Source organism: Equus asinus, chromosome 4 (genome assembly GCF_041296235.1).
Source record: "Equus asinus isolate D_3611 breed Donkey chromosome 4, EquAss-T2T_v2, whole genome shotgun sequence".
In the NCBI taxonomy this organism is placed as follows: Eukaryota; Metazoa; Chordata; class Mammalia; order Perissodactyla; family Equidae; genus Equus; species Equus asinus.
The window spans coordinates 86,774,815-86,792,286 of record NC_091793.1 but is presented as its reverse complement, the minus strand read 5'-3'; the positions used below and the strand labels follow the sequence as shown (position 1 = coordinate 86,792,286).

The following is a 17,472-nucleotide window of genomic DNA, read 5'->3' as shown; positions in this document are numbered from 1 at the left end:
TTTTAATCCTGGGACTACTAAACCTACTCCTCCCCCCCCTTCAGAAAGAGAAGTAATTAAAGTCTTGGAGAAGACATAATTGAGAATATGGAATGTCATGGAAATGAGGAAGTCTTGAAATAGAATGCCAGAAACTCTTGTTTCATGTCTCCATGTTTTGCTGAAAGGCATAAGTACAACTTTAAATATAAGAAGAGCTGAAAGCTGGCAAGTCTGTTAGCTCACGGTTACCAGTGACTTTAGGTCATGGGGTTCTGCCTTGTGACTTTCCTTGGCTTTGTGGTATGCCTATACATCCCACTAGATGAAACCATGCTTCAGCATTTATTGTGGTTGAGTCTCTGTTCTTGGCCTTGAGCCGATTTGCTGGCGCCATTGCCAAAATGAAGGCATTCAAGAGGGACAAGGGAAACCTCTCCCTCTTCAGGCAGCTCTGTGGATGCTGGAGCTGCCTGCACTCTGGCTGTCTCTTGAGCAGACTCTCTCTCTGTGTATATGCCCCGTCTATGCAGACAGCCTATGCCTCTGAGCTCAGTATTGCTCTAAGTGTTTGCTCTTGGATCCGTGCTTCACACATTTTACTTACATGCTTTATTTTTCATTTTATGAACAAATCGATAACTAGACTTACTCTTTATCGCACTGGATTAGTTTTATTTATTCCATTTGAATTTGATTAAAAAGCTGTCAAACATAAGTCTACATTTTTATCAGCTGAATACTTTCAGAAAACTGGGTATGAGATGTGTTCAGCTAGAACATACTTTTCAAAATAAAACAATGTTTGATATATTCTAGACAGTTACCCTTTTGTTTATCCATGACAACTGAAACTAACCATCAAATGGATAAAGCAATCCAAGTCTAGTCAAGTAATCCTTAGGGCATATGAAAAAAAGCCTTTTTAAAAAGTTCTTTCTAGATGGATTTAATGTAATTCACCAATAAAGCATCCTCAGAAGCATAATAAAAATTCTACATAAAATGACACAGCCAGGGAAAAGGAAGATATACAGTTTGATGATGATTCAAAATGGATATTAACATTAAAAATGAGCAGTCATGCAATTCCTGTGTAATATAAAGATCAAAATTGCAGGGCACTAATTTTCCTTCTAATTTATAAGACAGTATGTTTATGGGACTGCAAATGGTATATATAAAAAAACATATCCAATGGCAAATGTTTTGAACTGCCATTTTTCTTCAGAAAAATTGCCATTCAACATGTATTTGTAAATTTCACCATATAGCACCAAGGATAGCTGGACTATATTTACACATACAAAAATGTTCTTGAAGGATGGGATGTGTTGAGAACCGGATCTCCTTTGCTCTACTTTAAAATTATCAATTTCTACCTTCCCTCCTGTTTTGGTTCTTCTTAGGTACACATAGGCATGTGGGCACACTCCTGAGGCAGCCAGGGTAGTGAGCATGTTCACCCGTGTGTACACATACCAACTCTCTCAAGCACACTCATGTTCACTCACATACCTACATATATGCAACCATACACCCAATGCCCGGGAACAGCATTAAAGCTATTCTTGGACATGCGCTGTACCCTGTACAATATTTAATAGTGTGGAGCATGCCTAATGTACACCCAGAAGTGCTAGCAGGAACAGCACTGAAGGGTTAATGTAGAACACATATAGGCAAATATTGTCAACTATTTTATTCAAATGTTTGGAACTTAAACACCAAATCATCATTAAGTTTTCACAAAACGAGGCATCTGTCGCTTGAAAGGAAAAAAAATATTTCAGAAATATGTTTACAGAAATGTAAAAATATTAGGCATCGAGACAGATGTGAACATATTCAGTAACTTGTCTTGTCTGTCAGTCTTCCTCCGAGCCGAAGATCTTACTGTACTCGCTCAGCATGAGCTCGGCTATCTGGTTTTGGTACACCATATGTATCGCCATGTTCCCTGTTTCATTTTCAGCGCGCAGAAGGGTGGGGCCAAACACGATCCCTAAGCTCTGGGTGGACATGAGGTTCTTGGAGGCTTTGGCCACTATCCTGTGGAAAGAAGGAGAGAGAGAGAGAGAAAAAAAGAGAGATTCCATTGGAGTTTGAAGCAAAATAGTGGCTACTTTTGAATTATAAAGTTCTGTATTCTTGAATTCTTTTTCTTTTTTAAATTTCACTTTAAAGAAGGAAAGGAAGGGCAGTGATGGGCCTTGGCAAAACGGAGACTGCAACACAAGCAAAAAATTTTTCTAGTTCCAGAAAAAGAACAACTACCACAACGCTATTTAATCTTCTACTCTTTATGCTTCACTGTATGGAAATAGAACTTGTGACTTTTGGGGGAAGATGCATTGCCTTGTACAACTTTTCATCCCCATAGTACCTGGCCATTGTGGGTGCTCAATAAAAGTTTGTGGAACTAATGAATGAATAAATTGCACAGCCAAAGTTACTGAGAGTTAATAAGATTCAGCCTTTGAAGTATTTATAGTCAATGGAGGAAACAGGTGAGACACACACAAAATATGTAAGAATCCAAACACAAAAAATAGAACAATATATGCATAATTAATGATGGAAGGTAGACATAAGGACTGAGAAGAAAATAAAGTTTTTAGTGATTACCTTCAGTGAGTAAAGTGTTCCTGAGAAATGCTACCTGGAATATGTTTTGTAGAGAAGGTAGGTTCTGAGACATTTAGATGTATGGCAAAATTCTAAGTGTCTCCCCCATTCATTTTGGTCAGCCAGTTTAGCTCATATCTCAGTAAAATGAAGAATCCTGTAGCATTTGCACAGGAAAGGAGTCCCATTGGAATCTAAGAAGTGTTTTCTTGTGTGAAGTCTGTATGGAGAGCTGGCATACCAATGAAACAGTAGGATGTGGTTTTTATTGGTGACAACGCTTTGTCTGTTTCAGTGCAGGACTTTTAAAAAGAAAATTAAGCCCCATCCCATAAATTGAGAATTTAAAGAAAGAATATTTATTCTTACAATTAAAGCCTACTTGGTTTTGTATTAAAATTAGGAACAGTGAGGTTTTAGTGATGTTAAGGAAATAGGGATAGCATATGGAAGGACAGGGAGCTAAAAAATGCTAAACTTTGCATTCTACCAGACATCCTGAACTAAGGGAAATGTGAGTGGAGAGAATAAAGGAGGTATAGGAACACCCTATTGAAAGGCAGTAGGGTCTTCTGTCTCAGAGTCCGTTGTGGAAGATTGGAGCACTGGGTGATTTTAGAGGACCCTTCGTTTGGCTTATGTGGGCCTCCAGAGTCCCCAACCAGAGGAGGCAGGAAGACTTGCTTTACTTCCATCCCTTCACAAATCCCCAAAGTACCACTTCTGTGACGAAGAGACCAAGCCTTCCCTCTCCTGAAAGAAACTGAGAAGGGCCAAAGCTGTGGATTTGTGACTCCCTACAGCACAAGTTCATGGTCAGCAAAATGTCCTTGACCTGATCAATATCAATAATAATCAAGTATTATTCTAAATGCTTTTATTGTCTCATTTGATCCTCAAAACAATCCCACGAAGTAGCTTCTATTATCAAGCCTATTTAAAAATGAGAAGACTGAGGCCAAGAATGGTAAAGTGCCCATATCACACAGAGATGAGGTTCCCACCCAGGCAGCCTGGTTCCAGCGCCCGTGGAAGCATCATGGCCCTGGTGTGTGTCATGACTCCTATGTTCGGCTGATTTTTCGCTCTGCCACCCTCCACATGATTATCAGATCCCCCCATAAGACAGTCTGAATTTTTATTTGTCACTGTAGAATTGTGATTGACAGCCTGGTTGCAATAGTTTTATTGTGGGAAAAATGACTCTTAAATTTGGGCTGAATATTCAATATACCTCCCATTTTCATTTTTCTACTGCTTAAAATGGAGAACATTTGTACCTGTGAGTACTGTTGGCATGGCTACATTTCTGGAAGGGATTCTCATATTTTTAGAGTAACAGTAAGTTATCTGAGACTTTGAATTTAAAGTTTCTTTTGGAATATAAGAAACTATGCGACTTTGCTATGACATTTACTGAAAGTCTGTAGAATGATTTAAACATCTTCCTAACCTGGAGTAGGGCAAATGGAGTGGGCCTCTGCTTGCCTTTAACACACCTATTCCTTGATTTAGGATCTCTCTTAAGCCATTTCCAGACCTCTTTCTTATAAAAGTCATTAGTAAGATTTCACAGTGAAGGAAGATAGGTTTTCTCTTTTGGTTTTAAAGCAATACGTTTTTGTGATACTATCTCCTTCATTGAATCTGCCACAATAACAATAAAAAACAACTGTTAAAGGCAAATTTGGAGAGCACTAACCTAACCTAACTTAACCTAACAATTTTTTGAGTACCTCTTAGGTAAAAGTGGCTTTAACGACATTACTCACTGATAGCAAAGGTCTAAGTTGATAAGATTTATCTAGTAGGGAACAAGGCTCAGAGGTCATAGGGCATGGAGAAGGTAGAATTAAAAGCAAGAGAGCATTGAAAGTATGAAGGTGAATGACTGATAGAGGGCATCTTAGACAACAAGATAGAAGAACATTAGGACCTGGATCCAGGGAGACTCAAAGGGGAAGTGGATGACATAAAGATAGATTGAGGATTGAAGACCTATTTTCCTATTTGATAATGGCTATAATTTCAGTTGGAAGCAGGAACCGTGAGAGTTGGGATAGCTGGGAACCAGAATTGCGCCAAACTCACAAAGGTGTGGCTAGAAATCAAGGGAGGTCCAAGAGCTGGTTATTGGGGTGGACCGTTGAGGCTGTCAGGAGGTTATGGGGGTAGAAGCTGGAAGAAGTCTTCAGCATCTGGAGGAAACTGGGTGACAGGAGGAATAACTCAGTTCTCCAGGGTATACCAGAAAGATACAGCAGGTAAGACTCAGGCCATGAGAAGAGAGAAAGAAGGCTGAAAGGACTAGACTATTTTTCAAGTTTCCCAGAGTTCTTTATATTTTTCCTCCTCAGCCAAAGGCTCTGATCTTAGAATACAGAGCAGGGCCAAATCTAGAGGAGGAAACCAAGCCTGACTTTAAATAGGATGAAGAGTAGGAGGCTGCTCATGGTGCATGTCAGAGCCTCCCTCAGGGAAACAGTTCTCTGTCTTAGCCATGGGTGACAGAAGAGGACTCCTGTAATGCATTTCTGCCAGTGTATCAGTTTCCTAGATTTCCTGTGGCCAAAGGTTCATTTTGTGCTTTTATGCATGTGTAAACATGGAACATTCATTCCATCTCAAATCTGTGTCCTTTGTATCCATTTCTCTGCACACTTTCCATTTGATTTTAATAAAACCAGCTTTAACTTATGAGTCCTTTAAAATAATCTTGTTATAAGTAGATTCCACTAAATAACATACAGTTTTTTATTCTTGTTATATTTGCATTACTGCAGGTTAAATTTTCTTGGCAGCTTGGAATTTTTTCCTAAGTTGGGAAAATCAAATTACTTGCAATAACTTTTAGAAAAATTAAATGTAGTTAAGAAAGAAAGTTAATAAGAAAATGTGGATGTGTATTATATAGAATACATGCTATCTTGCTTATTCACTGTTACAAAATGTGTGCTTGTGGGTATGTGTGTGTAAATATATTTCATTAACAATTTATGTTTTGAATATCAACCAACCAGTAGTCACTGTGTGTTGAAAAATCAATGAATCTTTAGGTTAGAAAGGATGCTGAGGGTGCAGACTAATTTGGGGTAGAAGTCACCAACTACCTAACTATATGATTCAGGTAGGTGGGTAAATATATTCTCGTACCAACATTTAAAGTAGATTAGACTCCTTTCTAACAGACAGTGGGGGTAAACACTTGTAGCAAAGAAGGCCCCCAAACTGAGGATGTCTGGGAAAATGTATTAATGCTCTTATAAACTTCATTATTCAAATATGAACTCACCTACTCTCTATCTCAATAAACTCTTAAATAGTTAAATGGTTGATTTAGGATCACATAGGGAGTCAGCCATAATTTCAAAGTATAGCTAGAATACTATCCTGAAAAATTATTTAAATCTCAGTTTTTTACCTCAAATCAATGGATATCAGCATTTCCACTCTCACTGTGGGGGCCAGCTTGGCATTGCAAGTGCTATTATTTCTAAAGTTTTCAACTACTAAAACACATGTAGAGGAGAAACATTGAAAGAAATAAAAACCCTGCGTGGAAAAAAAATTCAGTCTAGTACCTAAGATGGAAAACTCTCAAAAACAATACGTTGTTCTTCCAGTAGCTTAAAATGCAGTTGAATTGTATTGTTGGAGGAAAGGATCTGATTCAGAAACCATATAGATTTTTACTATGGGTTTGGCAATACCTCCAGGACAGCTTTCACTAAACTGAGTTCTGCAAAGCACCATTTCTATGATATGCTCTACAAAAATAGCATTCCAGAGTAAAATAAGCTTTGGAGAAAATTGTATGCCATTTTTTCTTCCTGGAAATTCACAACGCATAATAGCATAATAAAGGCTCTGAAAAGTCCTGCGGAATAATATTCTTGCCCATCTTTTTTTTAACTCATGTCTTCGCTAAGTTACTTGAATGTCATAGATCCTCTTTCCTGAGTGACATCGAGGAGCATAGATTAGGCACTGCTGCTCTAGGGTGTTTTGCTGAGGGCCGACTAAATAAGTCTGAAAATGCTATGGATTTTTACCTTCCTACTCTACTCTGGCTTTAGAACTCTGCAGCAGCTAACACAAAGAGGTCAGATTGTGGTCATTCCCGGCAAGTTGCACCACTCTGGTAGGGCTTAGATTTCATTAGGCCTTAAACTCCATGACAGTGTTGTAAATTTTGAGCTAAAATTTAACCTGTTTTCAGCAAAGAAATGAAAGAAACTCCCTTTCTATGACAAAACAAAGACCAAAAGGCAAAAGGCCCATCTGAAGGAGAAAGGTGAGAGCAGAGACATGGTTGAGAGATTAATGTACAGTGAATTGATGGATCGGCAAGAAGGAGCAAAAACATCGAGATCTTAGATCAATATTTGGGAATTTCTCAACATGTCCATTTACTCACTGCTAATTTACTCCCAAGAAATACTTATAGCAAAGATACTTAATTCTAAGTAACATGAAGAGCTCAAAGTTTAGCTCCTAGGAATGCTTGACCTGTACGAAAAAGACCCTAAACTGCAACTCTTTTGAAAAAGGCTATTTATTAATACTGCTTAGTTTAAAATAGCCTGACAAAAATAATTATGATTTTGTGAATTTTGTTCATGAAATGGCACTTGATATATATTCATTGTAAAAGCAATTTTTATACCACTAAGTAAGATTCAAGTTGATAAAAATCTTGAAATGGATAAGAATCATTTTCCTGGCGAGAGCTGAAAAAAGTGATATACAGTTTACAGCAGAAAAAGGAGAGGAAATGGCAGAGTTACTTTTTGTCAAGCCCAAATGGAAGGAGCAATGATCTATCAATTTAAGATTATTTTAGAAACAATCTATAATACAGTGCACAGATGTTGGACCCCAGACAAAAAAATCCTTGCAGCCTTATGCTGGGTAAGTTTTTCCAAAAGTGAGCTGAATTGCTAACTCAAAGAAATTTCTTAATTGCTTAAAATCACAGCCAAATGACTCCAATGGAAAGAGAGCTTTACTATAAAACTCAAAATTAATGCTGAATTAAGAAGACCAAAACATTTAATAATAGTCCAGCTCCAAAGAGAGAGATGGATGCAAACTTCCTTTTAAGTTTGTGCTTTGCTGTTACCATAGTGACTTGCAAAGGAAGTCGAAAGCCACATAATTGCCTGCAGGACAACTCTCAAGTTATTGGAGGTGTATTAAGTGTTCCCTTTCCTATCTCTGGAATGCTGTGATTTTTCAACACATGTAACTTTAGGACGGTTTAACTTGAATGGGGAAAGTGTGGTGGTAAATGTACTCCTACCATCAGGTCACACCTGGCTTGCAAAATACAGCTCAGCCACTGTACGTGAAATACTAGTTGTGCCTTTGACCACTTAAGTGAAGAGAAGCTGTTAAAAATAGAATAAATTTTCAATGTGCTCCACTTATGTTTCCTATGTACTATAACTACTTCGAGGGGGACCCATGCTAACCATATGCTTGCCTACCCTCAATTTGCACAAACTATGGTCCTGTCTGCACTGGCTTTTTTTTTTTTTTTTAATAAGTTGGTGACTTAGCAAGGATTTCACCTTTTCCCTTAAAATCATGGCTGTATGTCACAAATGTTTCAAGGTGGTTATTCATCGGTAATTCAGTCATTTTTTTAATATGTTAATTTATAAATCAACTCGTTTAAACTAATTGTAAAGTCCTCAATTTTATACCTAAGTATTGTATTATTATTATTTTCCAAAGCAAGTTAACAACTATCTTCCTAACTGGGAATTATTGCTATATTCTGACACTTTTGTATTTAAATAATCTTTAATGCCATGTGTATGTAATTCTCTCAAAGCACATTTTCGAAGAGGAGCTTTATATGGCTCTTGTGTATTCATAGCTGACATGACCTTACTCTTTGCATTTATTGAATACCCTCTTTGCACTGATTTCAATGCAGAAGGCTGAAACATTTTCAGTTATTCACTGGTTTCATACTTTTCTTGATTAGAAATGATAGGGAGATTTGGAGGTATCTTTAAAGCAATATTCAAAATATCTAATAAGATAGGAGGACTGATAAAGCAAAAAAAAGTGAATAGCCCATAGGCTTCAAAATGGCTTATTTCTGGTTTGAATATGTATTCTGTAAGGTGACAAAGGCCATAGATAAAATGGGATATCATAGCCAAAGCTCTTACATAGTAGATAATATCAAAAAGGAACACTAACAGTAGTTACTATTTGTCAAATATCTATGAAGTGCTAATCACTGTGCTTCAAATATACCACAATTTTCAAAGATGAATTTAAAAATCAGCTTTAATTTCTTTTTTTCTGATTATAAAGTAATGCATCTTATTAGAGAGAATTTGAAAAGTTTAGAAAAGTATTGTAAGAAAAAACTACCGATAACCATAAACAGTAACTCCATGTAACAATTATTCATTCATAAAAATCCACTGAGTGCCTACTAGGTGTTGGACATTGTTCTGAATGTCAGGAATAGTGCAATGAATACAATAGACAAAGTCCCTCTCTATATGAAGCTTATAATCTAGTGGGAGAACCAGACAACAAGCAGTATACTAATCAATATATAATGTGATGTCGGGCAATGAAGTACTTGAAGAAAAGCTGAGAAGTAGTGGTTCTTCCACTGACCTGGGGGACCTTTGAAAAAATCCTAATGGCCTAGAATTCATCCCTAGAAATTCTTGTTTACTTAGTATGGGTGGGGCCTGGCCGGCTGCAGGTCATATAGCCCCCAGATAATTCTAATGAGCAGAGGGTGGTGAGAAGTGCCACATGTAGCTGACAAGGTGCTCAGGAAGCCCTTTCTAAGGAAGGGAAGCTCGGGCAGAGACCTGCTGCAGTGCACATACGAGGGGAAGGAGAGCTCCAGGCAGAGAATAGCAGGTAGGAAGCCCCAGTGGTAAGGTTGTGCTTGCTGGTTGTAGGAATAGGGAAGATGATAGTGTGGCTGGAGGCTGGGGAGTGAGGTGAAAAGGATAAGAGATGCTGGGGGGAACCTATGAGCTTTGGTAAGGATTTGGGACTTAATCCTGAGGGTGACGGGAATGCATTGTTGGGTTTTGAGAAGAAGAATGACACTGCCAGCATTTAGGTGATATAAATGTATGGATAGTTTATGTACATACATATTTGAGAAAATACTTTCTACATAATTATGTATCCAGCATTTTTTGCTGCTATCATGAGCAATTTCCATATCTTTTATATGTAATATATATTATTTACTCATTACCTTTTATGAGACAGAATGGGTTGTACCTTATGATTTCTTAGTATAAGTGAAATTGATATATAAAAAAATTTTTCCACGTACTCTTCCTCCACATTTTGGAGTATTTCTATAGGTGGGTCCCAACAACCAGGGGCAATTTTGCTCAAACCACAAGGCATGTGGCAATGTCTAGAGACAGTTTTGATTGTCATGACTGGGTGGGGTGGGGAGTTGCTACTGGCATCTAATGGGTAGAAGCAAAGGATGCTGCTGAACATTCTACAATGCACGGCAAAGAGAACTCCCACAGCAAAGAATTATGTGGCCCCCAATGTCAATAGTGCTGCTATTGCAAACCCCTGCCTTATGGTAAAATAGCAGAAATGTAACAACTAGATCAATGGTTCTCAAACTTTACCATTCATGAGAATAATTTGGAAGCCATATTGAAACATAAATTGCTGGGCTCCACCTCCAGATTTCCGATTTTGCAAGTCTGGTGAGAGACTTGAGAGTTTGCATTCCTCGCAAGTTTCCCGGTGATGCTGCTGCTGGTCTGGGGAACACACTTTGAGAACTTGCACTAGACCAGTAAGTATGGCTCTTCTCTTCTTAAAATATGATAACATGTGGGATATGTTGGCATATCGTACTAAACGATAACATCTAGTCTTGTTAGCATTATTATCTTTGGTAATATCTTGTAAAAATAATTGCCAATTTGATAGGTGAGAAATGGTTTATCACTCTTTGAATTTAGGATTCTTTAAATTTAGGAACTGTGGAAGAAGTTAAAAAAACCAAAAGAGCCATGTAGATTTATCTCTTCCGTGAATAGCTGTTCACATCTCCCGCCCCTTTCCTGTTGAAAGCATATCATTTTATTGGTTTGTTTAATTCATTTTATTTATTTTGCATAGCAAAACTAATACATAATTTTTGAAAAATAATATACTAATGAGGAGTATGTAGATTAAAAAACTAAAATCCTTTCCTGTTTCCTAGTCAAATTCCTTCATGATAACTATAATTAACAGATGGGTGCTCCTTCTGGATGTTTTTCTATCTATCTATCTATCCATCTACCTATCTTTATATATATGTATATTTTTTTCTTTTTAAAAAAGAATGAGATAAAAAATATATAATATGCTACGATTTGGTTTTTTCCCCCTTAACTATATATCATGGGCATCTTTCCAAGTCAGTACATATAAAAATACTTCATCCTTTTAAAAAAGTTGTTACATTTCATAATATGAAAATACCTTAATTTATTTAACCATTCCTCTGCTGGTGGGTTTTTAGGTTACTTCTAATTCTTTGCTATTGCAAACAATGGCTACAATGAACATCGTTGTATATATGAATCTGTGAGTTTTTTATGTATTAAGAAGCATGTTTCATTATTTTTGTTCTACTTATATTCTCCCAATTCTTTTGTTCCTTAATTTTATTTATTTAACTTTGTGTGTGGTCATAAATTCTTTTGGAATTTTGACCATTGCTTTTGTTATTATAAAATTCATCCATTTAAAGAGATCAGATACATATCATCAAGGTTTTCTCCAGTTTTTAAAATAATTTCGTATCCTCTAATTCATCTTAAATATATTTTAGTGTGTGAAATGTGATGGTAATCTAAAGTAATCTTTTCCAAAAGGTAGTTAATTTCCTCAAATATTTGTTGAATACATTGCCCATTCTCTACTGATTTGTGATGCTACACTTTTTGGGCAGTTTCCTGCACTCAGACAAACGTATCTGGAACATTCTATTTTGCTGATGATCTCTGCGTGTATGCTGAACTTTGTTGTTTAAATAGTTTTAACTTCATTATATATCAGGATATTTGTCTATATTCGTCTTATTTTTTTATTTTTCAGATGGGAAAGAAAATTTTTAGATGAATTTTTTTCAGATGAACAAAATGAATCTGAGAAAGACTGAATATTTGATGAAAGCCACGTAGGAAGTGGCAAAGCCTAGATTAAGATGCAGATTTTTATTATTCTAGGATATGGATAGTCTTTCTACAAATAATTAAGATTCAAGAATTTTAAGTTTGAAATCAAGGGGCTTCTTATTGGTGAGGCCTGAGGCCTGAGGAAGACTGGGGAGAGAAATAAGTTAGAGAGTCAGCAAGAAGTCTTAGTGACATATTTTGATTTTTTAATCACCTAATTCACATCCAAGGATATAGTTACAGAGATGAGAAGGGTGTTCTTAGGTGGAAGAAAAACCAAATTAGTACGTATTACCTTTTTCTGTTGATTCACTCAGTTTTTAAACTTCTGAAAGCATTCATTTCTCATTGTGAATGGAAATGCACTTTTGGTGGGAGAGATTGAGAATTTCAGCTATGGTTTCCCTTAGGTGTTTTCTCTCAAGCTTTAAAGTGGTTTTAGCCATCAACATTTGATCATGTCGGCAGTAAAAGAAGTCTTAATTTTTATTCCCCGAGCTCTGCTGAACTACCAATAACCACTGATAATATCACCATCTTGGGAAGATATTGCCCTGGATTTGGGAAGAAAGGCTAGGAAATATGTTACATGTTGGGAATATTTTTAGAAAGGAAATAATTATAAGACCATCATTATTCTCTACCTGAGTTTGTCCAATAAGGCAGTTTAGAAACTAGTATGTGCTTGTAACACTTGATACAGAATATTGGAGATTGTGCATGGATCAGCATTAATTAAGCACAAGCAGAACAAGGTACCTAATTATAAGATGTTAGTGGGAAATATAAAACTTAAATATTTGCCTTGTAATGTTAGATAAAACTAAAAGGAGTATTATCAATACGCAAAGTCAGAATTCCTCAATGTCTCTTTTATTTTTCCTTTTCACATAGGTGAAGAGAATAGCTGTTTCACTTGCCACTAAGGGTATCTACATCAAATCTTCAGCAGTTTTCTTGAAAACTGTCTCCTTGTTTAAAAGGTCCCAGAATAGCTGAAAGAGAGTAAGTTGCAATTTGGGTATCATCATTCAATCGTCCACACTTAATTTTACTTTCTGAGGAAAAATAAGTTTGAGGTACTTTTTAGGGTGACTTGACTGTAAGAGGGACACCAGACAACTAGAGAGCAGCAGGGTGAATGTGCCCAGCAGAGTGATGTGCTCCTAAACAGGGATGCACAGGGACTGAGGTGTTTGATTTGGAAAAAAGAATAGTTAGGCAAGCCACGATGACTAAATGCAAAAAGCCATGGTATGGAAGAAAAAGTTAACTTTCCTCTTGTAAATCCAGTTCCTGGAATTGCCCCAGAGACCAATTTCACCTCCATAGGCAGAATTAGAGTTGTGAAAATAGACTAGGCTGCTTCAAAAGGTTCGTATTTATCATAGAAAATTTAGAAAATGCAGACAAGTCAAATAGAAAATAAAAATGCCTCATAATTCCACGACTTAGATGTTACTACCATCAATATTTGGTATAGATTTTTCCGTATGCATACTGGAAAAGTACTGGGAGCATCTATCAAGGTTATTAAATATTATGAATATAAAAAGGCCATGAGTTTCCCATCAGGCAGTGTTCAGAGACGTTTGAGATTCCTGAATTAGATGGCAGAGTGAATGACCTTTAAAGTGTGGTTTGGGCTCCCAGATTAATGACGAAAGAATGAACATTCTGGGAAAGTCAAACTACATTTGAGACGAGGTGGGATAATGTATAACAATTGAGGTTTCTTCCTCACCCTTCCTTGTACTTCTTGCCTTTCCCAATATTCAGCGGAGGCCACAGTGGAAGAAAGGATGATACAGCAGAAAAGCAGAGAAAGTGCTTTGGATTTTTGTAAGCTAGGGTATTTGAATTGCAAAGGACTGTCCCTTTGAGTTTCAAAAGCTGAAGTACCCAAGGACTCAGAGCTGCAGCTGCAGCCCAACCAGGAGATTGGAAGGTAAACGAAGAACCACGCTACCTGCTACCAGACTGGAGAAAGATTTTCTGGCCTGGGAGAAGGAGAGTCAGGGAGGACAGCTGAGAATCTGGTGAGGTCCCGTGGAAGTGGTTCAGTCCTGAGCCCTTCCTACCCCCTTCCCTGGGTATACAGGCTGTTAGAAGCTTTGAGGATTATGAGCTCAGATAGACTGTTATTCTTCTCCTTGGGGAAAACCTAGGGATATAGCAAGATTCCAGAGTTCCCCTTGTCTAGTATACCAGGAGTAGTTAAATGGAAATTACTGCCTGGTGTATCTCAGCAAAGATGGCATAAGATAGCTTCCCAGAGTTCTGCCTGAACAGTGACAGAAACCCAGACCTGGGATTGGAAGTTGGGGACAACGACTGAAAACCAGAAGGGAACAAAGACCAGCCTGGACAGGTGACAAAAACCAGACACCTTCTCCCCTCCTTATCTGCTTTATTATCTTTCTCCAGTGGCATGTAAATGTCTTAAGCACCAGGACTTCATCTGTTTTTGTTTAGTGCTGTATCCCTGGGCGCAGGTTAGTGTTTGTCTCATGGTACCAGGCGCTCAATAAATATTTATTGAAATACTGTATAAGTGGATGCTCTCACTGCCCCCACCAAATGCTTAGGCCACACGTAGCCCTCCAGAACTAGAAACAACCCAGGAAAAAGTCTCGAAGACACTCTGAATTGACTAAATTTAAATCATTTACAAGAATGGGTCATGAGAGAGAAATTAATTTCAATATGGTGCAATAATTACAATCTCACACACCTGAGTTTCATACCTACTCTGAGATGATGAGAGATGAAGAGAGGTCGTATTGCTTGAGAGCTTGTTAGGGGCCTGCAATTGTGGAGGGGGCCTTTTGTTCTCATATACTATCTGACGAGGACTTTCCAACATGTACCCAGTTTGAACAAAACCGGAGAGAAGAGTTTAGAATAGAATGTAATTTTTATCTGGTTTACACTATGGATGGTTGAAGTTAACGATAATGACACTATTTTTCTTGGCCACCTAAAATCTGACCGTCAAATTCTATTTTAGGTAAAATGCTCAATGTAGCTGCAGAAATACAAACCCCTTCAAAATGTATACAATGCTTTGCTCAAAGATAGAAATTATTTATTCTGCTTTTACACATATAAATTTATAATCTGTACTGTGGTGGAGGAATATATTGGGCCAATGTCTGCATATGTCCTTGTACCTATGGAGGTCGGGCTAACTCATGATTCTATCGTCCAGCACACGTATCTGCGATCACCTGTTGTAATAAATTCTATGAGCAGATGAAATGTCTCACTTTTTAGGGACCACTATCAAACACTATAGTGGCCTTTATAAAAGGTCTCCTAGTTGCCAGGCTGCTAAGAGTCCAATCCCATATTTATCAAGTTGATAGTGCTGGTGGCTGCTTTGGACACACAGATGGGCCACTCAGATTCCCTTTCAAGGAAGGACTTCCTGCCTAGCTGTGGGGAGTGAGGTTAGCAGATAGCCTCCAGCTGTATTCTTCTTCAAGGTTTGCCTGCAATGAGCCACGTTGCCTAAAGACACTGAATGACCTGCTGTGGATGTAAATGTGACCATTCCTGCCCACTGTGGGAAATGTTGACCAGCTCTGTCTTCACGAAGCATTCCCTTCCACTCCGAATTCATGTTTGATCATCAACAAAACTGGGATAAAACCATCATGTTACGTGTATAGTACTTTATATTTTCCAAATTTGTCTGGTCATTCTAGGGCAGAGATTCTCAATCCGGGCTATATGTTAATGTCATCTGTGGAGAATTCAAAACCGTATCAACATCTGGGACTCACCTACAGAGAATCTGTTGCAGTTACCTACAGTGAGGTCTGGGTACAATAAAATCTGTGCATGTGATTCTCTCATACCCGGGGAGAGATCCACTGCTCTACGGAGAACCTGCAATCCAGACTCTCAGCATCTTAAACTATTGTTCTACAGGTATTGACTCTGGACTTCAGAGGCCTTACCAGTTTTCTGAGCCTCAGATTCCTTGTTTAGAAAGTGAAGTTAATGGTAAAACTGACCTCATGGGTTGTTTTGAAGATTAAATAAAAAATGTATGCAAAAACCCTTCGCACCTTATAGAAATGTGAATTTTTATTATATGTGATTACATTTGCTTTTGCTGATTGTTATTTTATAAATGAGGAAAGGGAGATTAGGACTCATTGGTTTTCCACTCTGGCTAGAGCTTTTAAAAAAGAAAAGGCATTGTGCAGACATGCTGATGCGTAGTCCAGGGCTGAGGCCCAGGCGCCTGAGTTTCTGAAAAGTGTCACTGGCAAATCTGGTGTGCAGCTGGGTTTAAAGACTTTTTGGTTAAATGGCCTGTCCAAAGGTCGCACAGTCAATTAAATAACAAAGCTGAGACTCAAATCTAGACCTTTCCATGCCTCTCTAGAGTTTTATCTGCTTTTATCCATGCTGAATTTTCATTCTTGCACATAGGTCTTATCATAATATTATATGTTAGTCATAAGATATAATAATAGAGATAAAAGGGATTTTGAATTTAAAACATTATATAAATGAAGCATGCTATGATTATTAAGTATTAAAATTATTACTCCTATCCCATTAGAACTAAACCATACGATTTGTGTGCTTTTAGTGAGTAAGAGGTGAAACTCTGTAGGTAACATAAGATATCTTTAAGATTATACAAACCAAGCATAAATTAAACAAAGTGACACCAAGGCTGAAATAATGTAAGCAAGCACAAAATGAAGCATTTCAATGAATTCAAAGTAGAATAATGTACTGCTACTATACTATTGCTCTATCTTGAACACACTGACTTAATTTGGCATCATGAAGGCAGAGAATAGGATAAAGACAGAGAGAAGAAATGAATAGAGAAATGAAGATCATTTTAGGGTGATCCTGACCAGGCCATTCATATTTCTCATATAGCCTGGGAACAATCTCATCCTTATTGGAAGTTGTGACCTTTAAATCTTCCTTACTTGCAAAAAGACAAATATTCTAGAAGTCGGGTGTTAGCCTGTGGAGTCATCTGTCCTGCTTGCTCTTCGATTGAAGGCCACGGCAGGGAGAGCAGGAACTGTAGATGGGCAAATGTGTTACTTATTCTTTACATTTGCAGACTTTAGGGTAAGCTTTCTTTGACAGCTCCCTGATTTCTTTAACACAGCAAATCTTTAATCAGTCTAGATATGTTAAAATGTGATTTTTACAGTGAATTGACCTGAGTTGAGTACTTGAGTTGAAATGTGTATTTTTCCCCCTCCAAAGCTGAGTTGTAGGGGAAAAAAAAATCAGATATTCTATGATATACTTTGCCTTAGTGACAAGATGTTTTGGGGGAAATCATCCAAGCTTGAAATAAAATCTTTATTGAAAGTAATTCTACATTCATGCCAGTCAGATACATTGTAGGATTAGACCAGCTATCCCAGGGGAAAACGACGGTATTTGCACCAGGCAGAGTTGATTATTTGGACCTCCTGTCAGCTCTTAACTTCCTGACAATGGCTGAAGCATTCACGGCTGCTACAACTCTGTTTTCATCTGTATTTTGAGAGAAAGTTAATACACTTTACCTTAACTACGCTAAATGTACTGGAAAATAACCCAGTAATAAGATACACCCCGCCTACCCAGTGATATCTGTATGTAGAGAGCATTTAGCTGTGCATTTTAAGGAAAC

General features: G+C 37.6%; 1 protein-coding gene across 1 annotated transcript in view; it reads right to left on the bottom strand.

Annotated features, from left to right (window-relative positions):
• Positions 1 to 629: 629 nt before the first annotated feature.
• ARHGAP15 (Rho GTPase activating protein 15) overlaps positions 630 to 17,472 on the bottom strand; it is a 607,959-nt gene continuing 591,116 nt past the window's right edge. Inside the window, exon 14 of the mRNA XM_014852163.3 lies at positions 630 to 2,031. Within this exon, the coding sequence (XP_014707649.2) occupies positions 1,848 to 2,031 (184 nt within the window). The 3' untranslated portion in view covers positions 630 to 1,847. The remainder of the gene's footprint in view (positions 2,032 to 17,472) is intronic.